At 48.4% G+C, this 18,978-nt stretch overlaps 1 protein-coding gene across 1 annotated transcript in view; it reads right to left on the bottom strand.

The window, feature by feature from the left end:
- Positions 1 to 7,009: 7,009 nt before the first annotated feature.
- The window catches only part of TRAF6 (TNF receptor associated factor 6), a 51,749-nt gene continuing 39,780 nt past the window's right edge, over positions 7,010 to 18,978 (bottom strand). Inside the window, exon 7 of the mRNA XM_063946286.1 lies at positions 7,010 to 9,212. Within this exon, the coding sequence (XP_063802356.1) occupies positions 8,298 to 9,212 (915 nt within the window). The 3' untranslated portion in view covers positions 7,010 to 8,297. The remainder of the gene's footprint in view (positions 9,213 to 18,978) is intronic.

The following is an 18,978-nucleotide window of genomic DNA, read 5'->3' as shown; positions in this document are numbered from 1 at the left end:
TATTGCAGCCTCAAAGATAGACTTGATGAACTGGCCCAGGAGTGCTTGTGAACAGAGGATAAATAGCAGCTTCCCAGGTGCAAACCACAGCTGCACATAACTAGATAATCAATGCTGCCAGGTCACAGAGTGGGAACTGCTAGACTAGGGGTGGGCAACATACGGCCCGCGGGCCGGATGCGGCCTGCAAACCGATCCTGCCCGGCCCGCTACCTCCCACCAGCGCGCAATCACAAGTGGCCCGACAGGCTGAGCTGTTTGTGATTGCGCTGCAGCACCTCCAAAGCTGCTGCCGGCGCCGCTGAGGAAATCCTGGGCGCGGGTCTCGCGGTCGAGTCACGTGATGCCTCACGGTCTGCTGGCCGATGTATTTAATTTTTTTTACAGAGGACGGGAGCTCAGCCAGGTTCACACGCGCACGCAGGGGGGGTTCCCGAGTACCTATAAACCTCCCCCCCTGGTCGCCGATCCACGAAGCCTCTGAGGCTGCCGGCAGCATCCAGCAGCAGTGCCTCCTATTGCAGAGAGGCTGGCTGAACGTACAGTAGGGGGAGCTAGCTGCAGAAGCAGCATGCAGCTCCTCCCAGGCAGATCTCCCAGTGGTGCTTTGCAAGAGAGCTGGCCGGACCATGTGCCGGTGAACAAATGTCCGTGGTGTGTGTCAGGTTCGGTTGGCTTTCTTTTCCTGTTGGCCAGGTGAGGCTCTGTGCTAATGCTGTTTGTTTAACTGGTGGTGGGGAGAGGTGTGTGTGTGTGCGCGCACTGTGGGGGAAATGTCTAACGCAGGGGAGGATGGTGTGTGTTTGTGTTTCACTGGGGGTCATCTGTGTCATGTTTCACTGGGGGAAGGAGTGTGTGTTTTACTGGGGGTCTGTCTTGTTTCACAAGTGGGGAGGGAGTGTGTGTGTGTTTCACTCGTGGGGAGGGGGTCTGTCATGTTTCACTGGGGGTGTGTGTGTTTTACTCGGGGTCTATCATGCTTCACAAGTGGGGAGTGTGTGTGTGCTTCACTCGTGGGGAGGGGGTCTGTCATGTTTCACTGGTGGGGAGGGTGTGTGTGTTTCACGGGGGGGGGGTGGTTTACTGAGGGTCTGTCATGTTTCATTGGTAGAGGGGGGGTGTATGTTTCACTGGGGTCTGTGTCATGTCTCCATGTTTCACTGGGAATCTGGACTGGCTGCTGGGCTGGCTGCCTGTAGCTCCTGCAGCTCCTCAGGTAGTTCTCGCATGGGGTTTTAATGGAGCCGGACGAGGTGCAAGGGTAGCGCCAAAGGAGAACAGGCTGAAACAGTGACTGGCTGTCTCCGGTGCTCTCACTGACTGCAGTATTAGTCAGTTCTGTGCCTCACAAATCGGGGAGATTCGGTCGACGGGTGGGGGAGAGGGGAGGTAATTTATAATAAATTAAGATGGCTGGGTGTGGCACATACTGCCCCTATCATGCTGCTAATATTATCAATAACAGCATAATACTGGGTGATGTCTTTGTTTTCAGCACTGTTTTGTTTTCTTTTGGGATTTTTTTTAAATACTGGCTTATAGTGGTTTTTATACATTGTATGTTTATTTGTGCCTGCGGGGAAAGGTGGGGGGGGGGGGGGGGGGGGCCCTCCGATATTCATTAGAAACTGTTCAGTGGCCCCCCAGCTTAAATAATTGCCCACCCCTGTGCTAGACAGACCAGGAGGCAGAAAGGATATATGGCACGGATCATGACATAAACACTGTTATGGTTGCGATGACTGGTGGGACGCCTTGCATGCAAAATGCGATACATCATGCAACCCGCATAATATGAGAAGTTGCCCAAAGCAACCAGCATCAGTATACAAGAAATGGGAGGAGGGTGTGCAGTGTGGGCCACCCATTATAGATCCGCCACTGTATTATGGGCATATATGGAGAGATCTCACAGTGTGGCAGATGTACTAAGCCTTGGAGAGAGATAAAGTACCAGCCAATCAGCACCTGTCATTTATCAAACACAGCCTGTAACCTATCAGTTAGGAGCTGATTGGCTGGAACTTTATCTTGCTCCAAGGCTGATCACACATGGGCACTGACCTGCCACCTTTATCTTCCTGGTCAGCGCGGCCATAAAAAATAAGTCAGAACACGATAAACTATTACAAGTCTAGAATTGCCCGCATCCATCTCCACCCTCTGGTGCAGCAGATCGTACCACCAAGGAACTTGACCCTATCCCCTCCCACCTCCTCCGCTACCTCTCTCCTGCCTGTTCCCATCTTGCCCACCTTCTTAATCTCTCCATCTCATCAGGCACTGTCCCCTCTGCCTTCAAGCATGCTCGTCTCCCCTATTTTTAAAAAACCTACCCTTGATCCAAACACTCCAACTACCGACCCATCTCTCTCCTCCCCTTTGCCTCCAAACTTCTTGAGCGTATTGTCTATAATCGCCTCACTGCCTTTCTTTCCTCACACTCACTGCTTGACCCATTCCAGTCTGGTTTCCGTTCTCTCCACTCCACTGAAACTGCCCTCACAAAAGTCTGCAATGACCTCCATGCTGCGAAATCTAAGGGCCACTACTCTCTGCTTATTCTTCTTGACCTCTCTGCTGCTTTTGACACTGTGGACCACCCTTTCCTTCTGCAAATCCTTCACTCTCTTGGTCTGTGTGATACTGCCCACTCCTGGCTGTCCCCCTACCTCTCTGATCGTTCCTTCTCTGTCTCCTCTCATGATGCTACCTCCCCCCCACTTCCACTCACTGTTGGTGTCACCCAAGGCTCTGTCCTTGGTCCTCTCCTCTCTCTATACGTCCTCTTTAGGTGAACTCATTAGTTCTTTTAACTTCCAATACCACCTCTATGCTGATGACACTCAAATCTACCTCTCCTCATAGTAACATAGTATCTAAGGTTGAAAAAAGACAATTGTCCATCGAGTTCAACCTATTTGTGGTCTCCTATGCATGATGATTTGACTAAAATTTCTGACTGATGCTGCTGTCAGCCGTTACATTTTATCCCCATTTATAGTAACTATAATGCATGACTATGCACCATACCCCTGGATATCCTTATCCATTAGGAATTTATCTAACCCATTCTTAAAGGTGTTGACAGATTACGCCATTACAACTCCCTCGGGCAGGGAATTCCAAACATGTATTGTCCTTACCGTGAAAAAGCCTTTACGCCGTATTGTGCAGAATCTCCTCTCCTCTAACCTGAGCGAGTGTCCACGAGTCCTCTGTGTTGATCTAACCAAAAACAGGTCCCGCGCAAGCTCTGTGTATTGTCCCCTTATATATTTGTAGATGTCCTCCATTGATCTCTCCCCCGCTCTCCTCACTCGTACCTCCAACTGTCTCTCTGCCTGGATGTCCCAGTGCTTTCTTAAACTCAACATGTCTAAGACTGATCTGATCATCTTCCCTCCCTCCCGCACAACCTCACCTCCCACAATCTCATTATCCATTGATGGCACGACTATCTCTTCTAGCCCCCAAGTACGCTGTCTTGGCGTAATCCTTGACTCCTCCCTCCCCTTCAAACCACACATTCAGCACCTCTCACAAACCTGTCATTTTCATCTCAAAAACATTTACAGGATCAGACCTTTTCTCACCCAGGATGCCACTAAGATCATTATTCACTCACTGATTATTTCCAGACCGGACTACTGTAATCTCCTCTCTCCACTCCAATCTATCCTCAATGCTGCTACCCGGCTCATCTTCCTCACCAAACGCACTACATCCGCCTTCCCTCTCCTACAAGCCCTTCACTGGCTTCCCCTTCCCTTTCAGAATCCAATTCAAGCTTCTCACACTCGCTTACAAAGCCCTCACCCACTCCTCTCCCATCTACATCTCTGCCCTAATCTCCCTTTACACTCCCACCCGTACTCTTCGCTCTGCTAATGCACGCCGACTCTCCTGCCTACGGATTACTTCCTCCCACTCCTACCTCCAAGATTTTTCACGTGCTGCTCCCTTTCTCTGGAATTCTCTACCTCTCCCCCTCAGACTCTCCACCTCCCTACAGAACTTCAAACAGGCTCTTCAGACACACTTCTTTACCAAACCCAACCAATGCCATCCTACCCTCTGTTTCACGCTCTCTATGTACCCCGTCTGTCTACCCCCCTAAGAATGTAAGCTCTCACCAGCAGGGCCCTCTTCCCTCATGTGCTTATTCTTTTCTTACTTTAATAATCCTCAACTGCCCAAACCCAGCAGTTTCTTGGCCACCTTGGAACTTATCTCATGTCGTTTACTGATGTAGTTAGGCTTAGTTACCCTGTACTTGTCCTATATTGTTTTCAACTGTAAGTCACTGTTTTCCTGATTTGATCACGTGCATATGTACTCTGTAATTGGGCGCTGCGGAACCCTTGTGGCGCCATATAAATGAAGGATAATAATAATAATAAAAAGGGTGCCAGCCCATGAAAAATCTAAATCTTGTGTTTCACAAACAACTTAAAAAACAAAACCATGTCCTCTGTCACACAGCACCACTGAAACAGGGACAGCAGAGGTCCTGCGGTGGTGGGTGGCCAGAAGACATCATAGTAGGTAAGTGTGATGGCTGGAGAGACACTTGTGTGGGCTGCGGCCGGAGTCTACAGGGATCCATTCATGTTGTTTGAGATATTACATACGTGTGCACTAGAACTTGTGTGGGCTGGAGACACAAGGAAGGGGGTGGGGAGGCTGCGTGGGATGGGGAGCACAGCTCCGCGAGGCCACTCCATTCCGTGAGAGCATGGGCCTTTTTTTTTTTTTACGTGCTTTTACATGGGCTTTGCACCAGAAAAAAAAAAATCATATCTAGGGCACCAAATTGGTCAGGACAGGCTTCGAGTACCAGGAAAGAGGTTTCCCAATGTGCACTAGCACCCCTCTCCTGTTTAGCAAATCCCCACAGCTATACACACACACCCCTACCTAGTACTAGTTACTTGTCCCATCACTGCCCTGGTCACCGTCCTTTATCCCCACCTCTCCTTGTATCAAAAGTGCCTCTGCCCCGCGTCTCAGGGGGTCCGCCATCCTGCGTTACCGAGGAGGTAAGACAACTTAGAAGCAAAAAACAGGGCTGAGCTATTTTCTCTAATGGACTCGTGAGATTCACGGGATCTTCTCTGTCTCGGATGGTTGGACGCTGCCAAAATCAGACAGCAATAAAAATATGGGGGGAAAAAAATCCCTAAAAAACCTGCAATGATAAATTGGATTTATAGCCCCAAGTAGCGTTTTGCACTTTGAGCCGTGCTGGCCTGCCCTGGCAGAGGGCAATATAAAAGGTGTCTTTGTAGCGCTAACCCTTGAAGAACAAAGCTGCAAGGAATTTGCAGGAGATACAATAGGCTGGCGCTGTAAGCAGCACTATCATAGCTAACGATCGTCTTCATTATTCACTATTCTAAAGGCTCCCAGTCGTGCAGCTATCTGACAACTGCTCCCTAGGAGCTCCCAAGTAAATTCCATTGTATATTCACGCAGGATCATTGTACTACCGCAGCGATGACTGAATAGTGCTAAGCTACATGTGTCCTGAGCGAGCTACATAACACAGCATATGAGGGGATCCTGCTAGAGATATAATGCATCTATAACGGGCCGTGCAACACGTGAGAACATGGCATAATGCTGCAGATGTAGCCCTGCCCAGACGTCATACTGTACAGTCTGCTTCATCTTCTACATTTACTTCTGTCGTCGCCTGGACAATGCAGGGTTAACCAGTAACTGTGCAGTGTACTTCTAGTTTGTGGAGAACAAATTGATTGTACAAAATTAGTAATTATATATATCTACAATTGCTTCATCCATATCTCTATGTGTTAGTTTTATTTAATTTCCGGAAAATCGTGCAAGGCACAAAAGCTATTTCCCCAAATGCAGTTTCTCCCGGCGCTCCAGGGACTGGTATATTGGCCTATAAAAGGCGTCACATCCCTTTATCAGTCACCTATTAATGATATCACAGCATTAATTGCAGTTTGCTCATAATAGGAACGTACAGGCCCGGAAATTATTTGGAGTTGGTGCAGCCACACCGCAGATAGCGAGCACCAGCACTTTTTGCCGCAACCCTGCTATGTGGTCCCATGAGCTAAAAGATGAGGATCAGGAACATTGAGTGGGCTGAAATAGGGGTGAGAAGACGCACTTTGCTGCCACGGTATTATGGTTTGGGAACATTAATAGAAACTTTATCAACGTGCCTATACGAGACAGCGCACAGCCCCGAGCTTTACTTTAAGATGAGCGTATCTTACGATATGTCTTGCACAAAATATGCGGAAGCACATTTGCAAAGAGACAAGAGGGAATCTTTCACGTCCGTACCCTAAATCACAACCAGCGTACAAGCCCCGCATATTAGTATAGTGTGCATATGTAGAAACAGCACCTGAAAATCTCTGCGGTTACTTCCCTTCACAATCCAATTAGACTGGGTCACTGCAATTCAGTCCGATCTGTGCAATTTAGCCTTCAATGTGTTTTGAGCATCAACAAAGACTAGGGGATAATGTGCAATCAGTAACGAGGAGCACAGCGCCCTAAATCCTCCAGTGTACGGCATAATAATCTCCAAAAGCAGCGACATCTCTTAAAGATCTAATGCCACATACAAGCCCTGTAACATAAGTGGTATTCCCACTCCTGAATTTAACACTAGTGACACACACACACACACACACACACACACACACACACACACATACGTTCTATACGCAGCTAGAAAGTTCTGGCGTCCCATAGAGAATTACCATCTTCAGGACGTACAGACACTGGGACTCCATTTACAACGTACACAAGTCTTCTTACTAAGGATGCAGGCAGCGGTTATCTGTATTAATATTTTATGTTGCGCTCCTGAACTTCGGTCTCCCCGAGGGTAAACACGCGGCTTCTACAATTTCATTTTGTAAAGAAAAGATCTTCAAAACATACGAAACACTTAAGTGTATTTCTGCTATGGGGAGATCCTTAGAGGCGGCAGACAATAACAAAAACAGTCAGCAGCTGATAAAATATATATTTTGATTTAATTACACTGTACAGAATAATATACAGGCAGAAAGTCAAGTATTTTACGCCCCAAGCACTTCTGCAGATTCCTGCCGCCTTCACACCTACACAACAGGAATATCCACAATCACCCGGCATTTAATCTAAAGCAATGAGAATGCGGAATACTTATCCGTGTGGGGCCTAGAGATCTGTGGGGGTCATTCCGAGTTGATCTCTCGCTAGCTGTTTTTAGCAGCCGTGCAAACGTATAGGCGCCGCCCACGGGGGAGTGTATTTTCGCTTTGCAAGTGTGCGGACGGCTTTGCAGCCGAGCTGTGCAAAAACATTTTATGCCGTTTCTGAGTAGGTCTGAACTTACTCAGCCCTTGCGATCACTTCAGTCTTTTTGGTCCCGGAATTGACGTCAGACACCCGCCCTGCAAACGCTTGGACACGCCTGCGTTTTTCCAAACACTCTCAGAAACACCCACAAACGCCATCTTCCTGTCAATCTCATTGCGATCGGCTGTGCGAATTGATTCTTCGTTAAGTCCATCGCACAGCAACGAACCGCTCTGTACCCGTACGACGCGCGTGCGCATTGCAGTTTTGCTGATTTTTTACCGGATTGCACCGCAGCGACAAAACCTAGCATGCGATCAGGTCGGAATGACCCCCTGTGTGTTTATGTAATGACGCAGAGTGCGCCCAAGTCTGTAACAGCCGGCTGTACTATAAATCCTACACAGGAAGGACATAGTCACCGCAGCTTGCGCAGGGTAACAAGGCAGAGAAGAGGTTGCAATGTACAGTTTAGGGTCCTTTAACAATGGGTTGGTTTCTGTAGCTTACAGTAAGAATAATACGCATGTGTGTATTGTAAGCGGGCGCTTTGTTCGCATGTAGTGCACAATGGGAAGAAGACGATAGAAAAAAAAAAAAAAAAAGATCAAATGGTAACAACTAAACTTAACACAATCAAGTGTATAAATGTAGCCACCAGTCATCCCAAGACTCTGATGTTACCGCAGCGGGAGAACTTATGGCTATCGGACAATAGGTTCAGCCCACACCACAGTAGTCACTGCTGTCTGTACGCCATGGGTACATGGTCTAATGGTGTCAGATTAGTTCAGTGCTAATATTTATGAAAAATATATGTTTATATAAAATGTTAGTTTGTTCTTTCCCTGCTCTTGACACCTCTTGGGTTTCAGATGGGCGATGTAATACCACACGCATCCTGTTCAGAGTCCATGACATCTTGTTTAGTGGCCATGTCGGTCCCCAAGGCCAGCCGACTATAAGGTGGAGCCATCAGTGTTGCGCGGTTGGACGCCTTCGCGGCGCGGGCTGTTGAAATCCCCCTGAGTGGTCACAACGCAGCGCACTAGGAGCGTATCGTTTTTAACATACATCCGCTGCTTTAGGGCGTGGAGGGGCATAAATGTGACATAACCGAAGCCTTTAGGGTTCCTCGGCAACGTCGGCCTCTGAAAGGCCAGCAAGTCTGGTTTGGTGTCCATAATTTCCTCTTGATCCTGGGCGTTGGACCCTTCCGACTGGTCCAGGATGGACAGACGGATGGTGCCCTGGAAAGGCCACTGAAGTAAGTTGTCGTACTCACCCTGCATGGTGTGCACGAACAGGGAGATGTAGTTAGAGCAGCGGGGTGCGCTGGGGAGCTGCAGATGCAGCCGTAGGCACAGCTTGTAGCCCGGCTTCCCCGTGTAGAACCCCGGACTGTGGATGACAACCGGCCTCTCCTCCTCCTGGTTCTTCAGGTAAACACTGAAATTGTGGATCTTCCACACAAAGACCCCATTGTGCTGCTGCGCCTCCACCTCCCCCAGCTTCTCCTCCAGGGTGCGGATGGTCTGCTTCAGTTCCGTCACGTAGGTGGTCTGCGTTTCCATTTTGGCTATCAGCTCCCGGATCTGGTGGTCTTGTTTCACCAGGCGGGCTTCCAGCTGCTCCACGGTCTCCTTTATCTGCCGAGTCTCCTGGCTAACGTCATGCTGGGAAGACACAAGGGAAGAGGGCACCTGGCACATAGATCCCGGGCCCGGCTCGAACTGGCTGGGGTCCAGCGAGATGTTAGCCATGTTGGAAATTGGTGTTAGAGAACTGCTGACGCTTCGAAGAGTCTGCGCCATCATCCGCATGTGGACCTGCGTAAACTCCTGCAGGTGGCGGGCCAGGTCATTCCTCTGCATCTGGAGGAGAGGGCACAAAAAAAAAAAAAAAAAAAGTTCAATAGTCAGACCCAAGTAAAAATCAATCTTACCCTATGGCCTAAAAAAAGGCCTCAACACCACAAAGATTATGACAATATGACCATTTGCTTATGTCAATTTAAAATGTGTAAAAACATAATGAAACAGAAAACAACCTGAATACCCTGGAAATAAAGGGATGGTCACAAGTCAAAAATGGAACTTAAAAAGCGATTCTCACCTTGACGCAGGGATACGGCGAAGCTACAGAACTATCAGAGCGTAACCAGACTATCAGCACACTCACTAGCTGACACAATAAGGGGCATTCCAAGAGCGTGAAAGCGTAGTGTCAACACCATTGTGTTTAGAAGAACCTGTAACTCTGGAGCGCGGCAGCAACATCTACGGGTGTGTGTGATGGGAAACGCTAAGTGGATCGGTAATGCCAAAGAAATAGTGACCCTTGTGTACACCTATGAACCCTATGTATACCTGATCTGTGTCACCCCTGTTTGTCCTGCCCCTGCCCTTTAGAATGTAAGCTCTCACGAGCAGGGTCCTCAACCCTCATGTGCTTTTTCTTACTTTAATAATCTTTGACTGCACAAAATCCCTCAGTGTTCTGCCACCCTCATACTTATGTCAGTGTCGTCTACTGATGTAGCTATGTTTATTTACCCTGTACTTGTCCTATATTGTCTTCAGCTGTAAGTCGCTGTTTCCCTGCTTTATTTCTTTATGCACTCTGTAATTGGGCGCTGCAGATCCCTTGTGGCGCCATATAAATAATGGATAATAATTATGAAACACGCTTATTTCACTTGTGCAAATAGCTAAGTTTTGCGCTTAATGCGTTTGGCACATTCGTAAATGACCTTTAACGTTCTGGGATTAGAATATTCAGCAGATAATCGGGAAAGATGTTTAGGGGTAGATGCAAGGTGGCCATCTACTGTAACAGAATAATAAACATACTAAAACACCACAAAACATAGGGGTTTATGTGCAAGTAACGGCAGCCAAAAACAAATAATAAGCTGTAGAACTCCATGTTACAATGCATCAAATCATGTATGTAAATAACTAATGATTTCAGCTCTACAATCTCAGTATCTTGTGACAATGACGACTCTCTAAAATGGGCAGCCTGATAAACGGATGACTGTTCCGCAATGTGCGTATTTGGCATCAACTAAATGTCTCTTCTCATTAACACTCTCTCGTATTCACTTTAAATATTCTCTGATCTTCCTGATGAAACATTTGCAAGCAAATACAGAATTGAATCACTAACATATTGGACTCTTATTTTCTCATACGTCCTAGAGGATGCTGGGGTCCACTTCATGACCAAGGGCAGAAGTAGGAACCAACTTCCTGAAGAGTTTCATGGCTCTGCTTCTGGCTTACAGGACACCATTAGCTCCTGAAGGGTACTGAACGCTAGCCGTGCCTAGATGCTCACTCCCACAGCACGCCGTCACCCCCCTCACAGAGCCAGAAGTCAGGTGAGTAGAAGAAGACAGATCTTTTATCAAGAAAAGTGACGGCTGAGGTACAGCGCGGCTGGCGGGAGCGCAGCGCGCCACTGCTGCCCACACACACAGGCACTGCAGGATGCAGAGGGCGGAACGGGGGGGGGGGGGGGGGGGGGGGCAAAAAAGGGGCATAAGATGCCCAGGCGCAGCCCTACCCCCGCCAGTATAAATATTATGAAAAGTTTCTGGAGGTGAAAAGGGCGGAGCTTCTTCCTCAGGCAGCCAGCACACTGCTCAGCGCCATTTTCTCTCTCCTCAGGCGGCAGAGACACCGCTGGTCCTCCTTCACTTCTGACTACAAGTATCAGGGTGCAAAACAGGAGGGGGCACAAGTGAATTTGGTGCTTTTACAAGTGTGTTTTACGGTGTAAAAAAAAAAAAAAAAAAAGTGCTGCATGTCAGTGGGCATTCTGTGTTCACAGGCATTAGATACTGGCGCTGGGGTTGTGAACTGGCTGCTCCTAAACTGTGTCCCTCTGACAGATTTTACTGTGGGTCTGTCCCCTATATTAATACCTACCAGTAAATCCTTTTCTTCTAGTCCGTAGAGGATGCTGGGGTACACTTCATGACCAAAGGGGTATAGACTGTTCCGCAGGAGCCATGGGCACTCTTAAGACTTTTCAATGGGTGTGAATTGGCTCCTACCTCTATGCACCTCCTCCAGACCTCAGTTATAGGAACTGTGCCCAGGGAGACGGACATTTCGAGGAAAGGATTTACTTTAATACTAGTGGTGAGAGTCATACCAGCTCACACCTCAACCATGCCGCACAACATAGCATTCAACAGAACACACGCCAACAGGCATGAACCAATTACAGCAACATGCTGAAACTAATATAACACAACTTGTGTAACTCTAATAACTAAATTGCAGGTAAAGTACGCACTGGGACGGGCGCCCAGCACCCTCTTCGGACTAGAAGAAAATAGGATTTTAATACCTACCGGTAAATCCTTTTCTCTTAGTCCGTAGAGGATGCTGGGGATGCTTCAAGAACCATGGGGTATAGATGGGATCCGCAGGAGACATGGGCACTTTAAGACTTTAAAAGGGGTGTGAACTGGCTCCTCCCTCTATGCCCCTCCTCCAGACTCCAGTTATAGGAACTGTGCCCAGGGAGACGGACATTTAGAGGAAAAGGATTTATATATTTTTTAAACTAAGGTGAGATACATACCAGCTCACACCTCAAACACGCCGTACAACATGGCACTCAACAACAAAGCATGCAACGGCATGACTAACATCAGCCACAGACTGACTGAACTCAACCTGAGTGTAACCATAACCAAAACTGCAGATACAGCCCGCACTGGGACGGGCGCCCAGCATCCTCTACGGCAGAGCTGGCCAAACCAGTCCTCGAGATCTACCAACAGTTCACATTTTCCAGACCACCTAGCTGGTGCACAGGTGTAGTCATTACTAATTAAGATGTGCTGCATTCATTCCTAACTGACAATTCTACAGATCTCCAGGAGGCCTGGAAAACATGAACTGTTGGTATATCTCGAGGACCGGTTTGGCCAGCCCTGCTCTACGGACTCTAGAGAAAAGAATTAAAAAAGGAAAAAGGTATTAAAATCCTATTTTCTCATACGTCCTAGAGGATGCTGGGGATGCTTCAAGAACCATGGGGTTTATACCAAAGCTCTAGAACGGGTGGGAGAGTGCGGTTGACTCTGCAGCACCGATTGACCAAACAAGAGGTCCTCCTCAGCCAGGGTATCAAACTTGTAAAACTTCGCAAAAGTGTTTGATCCCGACCAAGTAGCAGCTCGGCAAAGCTGTAATGCAGAGACCCCTCGGGCAGCCGCCCAGGATGAGCCCACCTTTCTGGTAGAATGGGCCTTCACCGATTTCGGTAACGGCAATCCTGCCGTAGAATGAGCCAGCTGAATCGTATTACAGATCCAGCGTGCAATAGTCTACTTGGAAGCAGGAGCCCCAATCTTGTTGGGAGCCCATAGGACAAACAGAGCCTCTGTTTTCCTAATTTGAGCCGTTCTGGCGACATAGATTTTCCAAGCTCTGACCACATCAAGAGACTTCGATTCCGCCAAGGCATCAGTAGCCACTGGCACCACAATAGGCTGGTTTACGTGAAACGATGAAACCACTTTTGGCAGAAATTGCTGACGAGTTCTCAACTGCGCTCTATCAGCATGGAAGATTAAATAGGGGCTTTTGAGAGACAAAGCCGCCAATTCAGATACCCGCCTTGCGGATGCCAAGGCCAACAACATGACTACTTTCCAAGTAAGGAATTTTAACTCAACCTTACGTAAAGGTTCAAACTAATGAGATTGCAGGAACTGCACCACATTAAGATCCCATGGTGCCACTGGGGGCACATAGGGAGGTTGGATGGGCAGTACACCTTTAACGAAGGTCTGAACTTCTGGAAGGGAGGCCAATTCTTTCTGAAAGAAAATTGATAAGGCCGAAATTTGTACTTTAATGGAGCCTAACTTTAGGCCCGCATCCACACCTGCTTGCAAAAAATGGAGCCAACGCCCCAGCTGAAAATCCTCCGTAGGAGTCTTCTTGGATTCACACCAAGATACATATTTTCTCCAAATACGGTGGTAATGCTTTGCCGTTACTTCTTTACTAGCCTGAAGAAGTGTGGGAATGACTTCACTGGGAATACCCTTTCAGGCTAGGATTTGGCGTTCAACCACCATGTCGTCAAACGCAGCTGCGGTAAGTCTTGATACACGCACGGTCCTTGTTGTAACAGGTCCTCTCATAGAGGAAGAGGCCAGGGATCTTCGATGAGCAACTCCTGAAGATCTCGATACCAGGCCCTCCTTGGCCAGTCTGGAACAATGAGTATCGCCTGAACCCTTGTTCTTCTTATGATCTTTATCACCTTTGGAATGAGTGGAAGTGGAGGGAACACATAGACCGCCGGAAACACCCACGGTGTCACTAGGGCGTCCACCGCTATTGCTTGAGGGTCCCTCGACCAGGAACAATATCTCTGAAGTTTCTTGTTGAGGCGAGACACCATCATGTCTATTTGAGGAATTCCGCAACGACTTGTCACTTCTGCAAAGACCTCTTGATGAAGACCCCACTCTCCTGGATGGAGATCGTGTCTGCTGAGGAAGTCTGCTTCCCAGTTGTCCACTCCTGGAATGAAGACTGCTAACAGAGCGCTTGCACGTCTCTCCGCCAAGCGAAGAACATTCGTGGCCTCCGCCATCGCCGCTCTGCTCTTTGTTCCGCCCTGGCGGTTTATGTACGCCACTGCTGTTATGTTGTCTGACTGAATCAAGACGGGCAGACCGCGAAGAAGATGTTCTGCTTGCAGAAGGCCGTTGTAAATGGCCCTTAATTCCAGAATGTTTATGTGCAGACAAGCTTCCTGGCTTGACCATTTTCCCTGGAAATTTCTCCCGTGTGACTGCTACCCAACCTCGGAGACTTGCATCTGTGGTCACCAGGATCCAATCCTGAATCCCAAACCTGCTTCCCTCTAGGAGGTGAGAACTGTGCAGCCACCACAGGAGAGAGACTCTGGTCCTGGAAGATAGGATTAGGATTATTTTCCGGTGAGACCCGGACCACTTGTCCAACGGGTCCCACTGAAACACTCTGGCATGGAGCCTGCCAAACTGAATGGCCTCGTAGGCCGCCACGATCATCCCCAGCAACCGAGTGCATTGAAGAATCGACACTCTTGCGGGTTTCAGAATCTGTTTTACCATGTTCTGTATTTTCAGAGCCTTTTCCACTGGAAGAAAAACTCTGTAATTCTGTATCCAGAATCATACCCAGGAACGATAGCCGTGTTGTCGGAACCAACTGTGATTTTGGCAAGTTTAGGAGCCAACCATGTTGTTGCAGAATGGTCAGTGAGAGCGTAACGTTTTTCAGTAATTGCTCCTTGGATCTCACCTTTATCAGGAGATCGTCCAGGTACGCGATAATTGCGCAGGAGAACCATCATTTCCGCCATAACCTTGGTGAAAATCCTCGGAGCCGTGGACAGACCAAACGGCAACGTCTGAAATTGGTAATGACAATCCTGAACAGCAAACCACAGGTAAGCCTGATGCGGAGGATATATGGGGACATGTAAGTAGGCATCCTTTATATCTACCGACACCATAAAATCCCCATCCTCCAGACTGGAGATCACTGCTCGGAGAGCTTCCATCTTGAATTTGAATTTTTTTAGATAGAAATTGAGGGATTTTAGGTTCAGAATCGGTCTGATTGAGCCATCCGGCTTCGGGACCACGAACAGGCTCGAATAAAAGCCTCCCCCCCCCCCTTTTAGATAGGCTGCAGCGTCCCTGATATGACCCAGAGTCAAAAGCACGCTATCCCTGTCCAGGGAATCTATATCAGATGCCAAGTTATCTGCCCACTTTTCTATAGCGCTACTCACCCATGCCAATGCAGCGGCAGGCCTGAGTAGCGAACCTGTAGTGACAAATGGATTTTAGTGTATTTTCCTGCTTACGATCCGCAGGATCCTTTAGGGCTGCCGTGTCAGGAGACGGAAGCGCTACCTTTTTGGACAGACGCGATAGAGCTTTGTCCACCGTGGGGGTTGACTCCCACTTTTCCCTGTCCCCAGAGGGGAACGGATATGCCACCGGAATTCTCTTAGGAACCTGTACCTTCTTGTCAGGATTTTCCCAAGCTTTTTCAAAAAGAGCGTTCAGTTCATGAGAGGGAGGAAACGTTACCTCAGGTTTCTTTCCTTTATACATACAGACCCTTGTTTCAGGAACAGCAGGATCCTCTGTGATATGTAATACGTATTTTATCGCCACAATCATGTACTGAATGCTCTTAGCCAGTTTAGGATTCAATCTGGCATCACTATAGTCGACACTGGAATTAGAGTCCGTGTCAGTATCTGTATCTGGGTAAATGTACGTTTCTGTGACCCCGAGGGGGCCTGAGCTTGCGACAATGCATCCTCCATGGATTTTCTCCATGTCTGGTTCTTAGACTCAGATTTATTTATTCAACCGAGCCACATTTGCATTCAAAACACTTAAAACATTTACCCAATCAGCTGTCGGCGGTGCCGACACGGCCACTCCCACAGTCTTTTCTGTCCCCACTCCAGGCTCCTCCTGGGAAGAGCACTCGGCCTCAGACATGTCGACACACGTGTACCAACACCCACAACCACACTGGGGCTATAGGGGACAGACCCACAGCAAAGCCGGTTAGAGAAACACAGAGGGAGTTTTGCCAGCTCACAGCCCAGCGCCTATCCCGGTACTGAAAACGATTAAAATAATGCCTCAGACCTGTTAGCGCTTTTATAATAATAATAATACCAGCACCAAATTAAATGTGCCCCCCCTGTTTTACACCCTGTTACTTGTACAGCAGTGTAGGAGGTCAGGACCAGCGCGTCTGCAGCTCTGTGAAGAGAAAATGGCGCCGGTTAGAGCTGTGAGGGCTAAGCCACGCCCCCTTAATGGCGCGCTTCAGTCCCGCTATTTTTCCAATCTTTATACTGGCGGGGGTCTGGTTTTAGTGCCCAGGCACTGTAACCTCTTTTGCCAGTTATTTATTGAGGATTTATGCTGCCCAGGGCGCCCCCCCTGCGCCCTGTAGTGCCGCTGTGTGTGTGGGAGCATGGCGCGCAGCGCGACCGCTATACGGTATCTCAAAACCGTCACTGAAGTCTTCTGATCTTCTTCTACTCACCCGTCTTCTGGCTCTGCAAGGGGGGTGACGGCACGGCTCCAGGAACGAGCATCTAGGCGTACCTAGCGATCAGACCCTCTGGAGCTAATGGTGTCCAGTAGCCTAAGAAGCAGAGCCTTGAAACTCACAGAAGTAGGTCTGCTTCTCTCCCCTCAGTCCCACGATGCAGGGAGCCTGTTGCCAGCATGTCTAATAAACCTAACAAAGTCTTTTTCTGAGAAACTCTGGAGAACTCCTCAGTGTGCATCCAGTCTCACTGGGCACAAATCCAACTGGAGTCTGGAGGAGGGGCATAGAGGGAGGAGCCAGTTCATACCCCTGTTAAAGTCTTAAAGTGCCCATGTCTCCTGCGGATCCCGTCTATACCCCATGGTTCTTGAAGCATCCCCAGCATCTTCTAGGACGTATGAGAAAAGGATTTACCGGTAGGTATCAAAATCCTGTTCTCATACGTCCTAGAGGATGCTGGGGTCCACTTCATGGCCATTGGGTTTATACCAAAGCTCCAGTACGGACAGGAGAGTGCGGATGACCCTGCAGCACCGATTGACCAAACAAGAGGTCTTCATCGGCCAAGGTGTCAAACTTGTAGAATTTTGCAAATGTGTGTGACCCCGACCAAGTAGCTGCTCTGCAAAGTTGCAATGCAGAGACCCCCCGGGCAGCCGCCCAGGACGAGCCCACCTTCCTAGTGGAATGGGCCTTCACCGATGTCGGCAACGGCAATCCAGCCGTAGTATGAGCGTGCTGAATCATACCTCTGATCCAACGCGCAATAGTCTGCTTGGAAGCAGGACACCCAATCTTGATGGTAGCATACAGGACAAACAAGGACTCTGTTTTCCGTATTCGAGCTGTTCTAGCGACATAAATCTTCAAAGCCCTAACCACATCTAGAGACTTTGACTCAGTGAACGTGTCAGTAGCCACTGGCACCACAATAGGTTGGTTTATGTGGAAAGATGAAACCACCTTTGGAAGAAAATGTTGACGAGTTCTCAATTCTGCCCTATCTTCATGGAAGATCAGGTAAGGGCTCTTGTGGGACAAAGCCCCAAATTCAGACACCCGCCATGCGGATGCCAATGCCAAAAGCATCACCACTTTCCAAGTGAGAAACTTCAACTCTATCTCTTTTAGAGGCTCAAACCAATCCGATTGAAGGAACTGCAACACTACGTTAAGGTCCCATGGTGCCACTGGAGGCTGGATGTGCAGAACCCCTTTCACGAAGGTCTGAACCTCTGGAAGAGAGGCCAATTGTTTTTGGAAGAACACTGACAAGGCCGAAATCTGGACCTTGATTGACCCCAATCGAAGGCCCGTCTCCACATCATCCTGCAAAAAAATGGAGAAAACGTCCCAACTGAAACTCTTCCGTAGGAGCCTTCTTGGATTCACACCAAGGGGTATATTTACTAAAGTCCCGATTTTGACCGATTTGGTGTTTTTTCATCAAAGTGTCATCTTGGGAATTTACTAAACACAAATCTCGGCAGTGATGAGGGCATTCGTATTTTTTTTGAAGTCAAAGAAAAAAAATACGAATGAATACACCATCGGTCAAATACGCCTGTTATTTCATACAACTCGGTAATTTACTAAAAATTTGAATTCACAAACACTACCGGCAATAGCCAAACACTGCCGTGAAAAAATACAAATCGTAAAAAAAAGCAGTCAGAGAGATAATGCCACAGCCGGGGGACACTTTTATATTGGTCCCTGCGGCCCTGGCATTAAATCTCCAACTAGTCACCCCTGGTACTATCAAGGTGTGTGTGTGTTTTGCTTTTATTTGGGTATTTTTTTTGTAGTAGAACTACAGGTACCAGCGGGCCCGTTTCCCCCCCCTCCCCGCATGCTGGTACTTGTGGTTCTCCAAGTACAAGCTTGCGGGGGAGGCTTGCTGGGACTTGTAGTACTGCTACAAAAATATTCTTATTTTTACACAAAAGGCTATCAGCCCCCCATCCACCGCCTTTGGATTGGGGGGGGGGGCAGCCTCGGGCTTCACCCCTGGCCCTTGGGTGGCTGGAGGAGGGGGGGGGGACCCCTTGATTTAAGGGGTCCCCACTCATCCAGGGTACCCCGGCCAGGGGTGACTAGTTGGAGATTTAATGCCAGGGCTGCAGGGACCAATATAAAAGTGTCCCCCGGCTGTGGCATTATCTCTCTCACTAGTGGAGCCCGGTGCTGGTGTTACGTCTTTTGTCCCCCGTATTTTTTGCAGCAGGACCAGGCGCAGAGCTCGGTGCTGGTTGTTAAAATATGGGGGAACCCCTGTCAATGTTTTCCCTGTATGTTTACAACCAGGACCGTCTCAAAGAGCCCGAGGCTGGTTATGCTTAGGAGGGGGGACCCCACGCTAATTTTTTGTGTGATTTTTAACACTTTAAACACTTTTTTTAACGTACATAATGAAGCCCTGCACGGATCTCACAGATCCGGCCGGGATTCATTGTGTTAATGTCGGCAGTGTTTTACTATTCACTCCCATAAAACACTGGCCGAAATTACGAATGACATC

The sequence above is a fragment of the Pseudophryne corroboree genome, chromosome 11, assembly GCF_028390025.1.
Source record: "Pseudophryne corroboree isolate aPseCor3 chromosome 11, aPseCor3.hap2, whole genome shotgun sequence".
Classification (NCBI taxonomy): domain Eukaryota; kingdom Metazoa; phylum Chordata; class Amphibia; order Anura; family Myobatrachidae; genus Pseudophryne; species Pseudophryne corroboree.
This window is presented reverse-complemented; position numbering and strand designations above follow the sequence as displayed.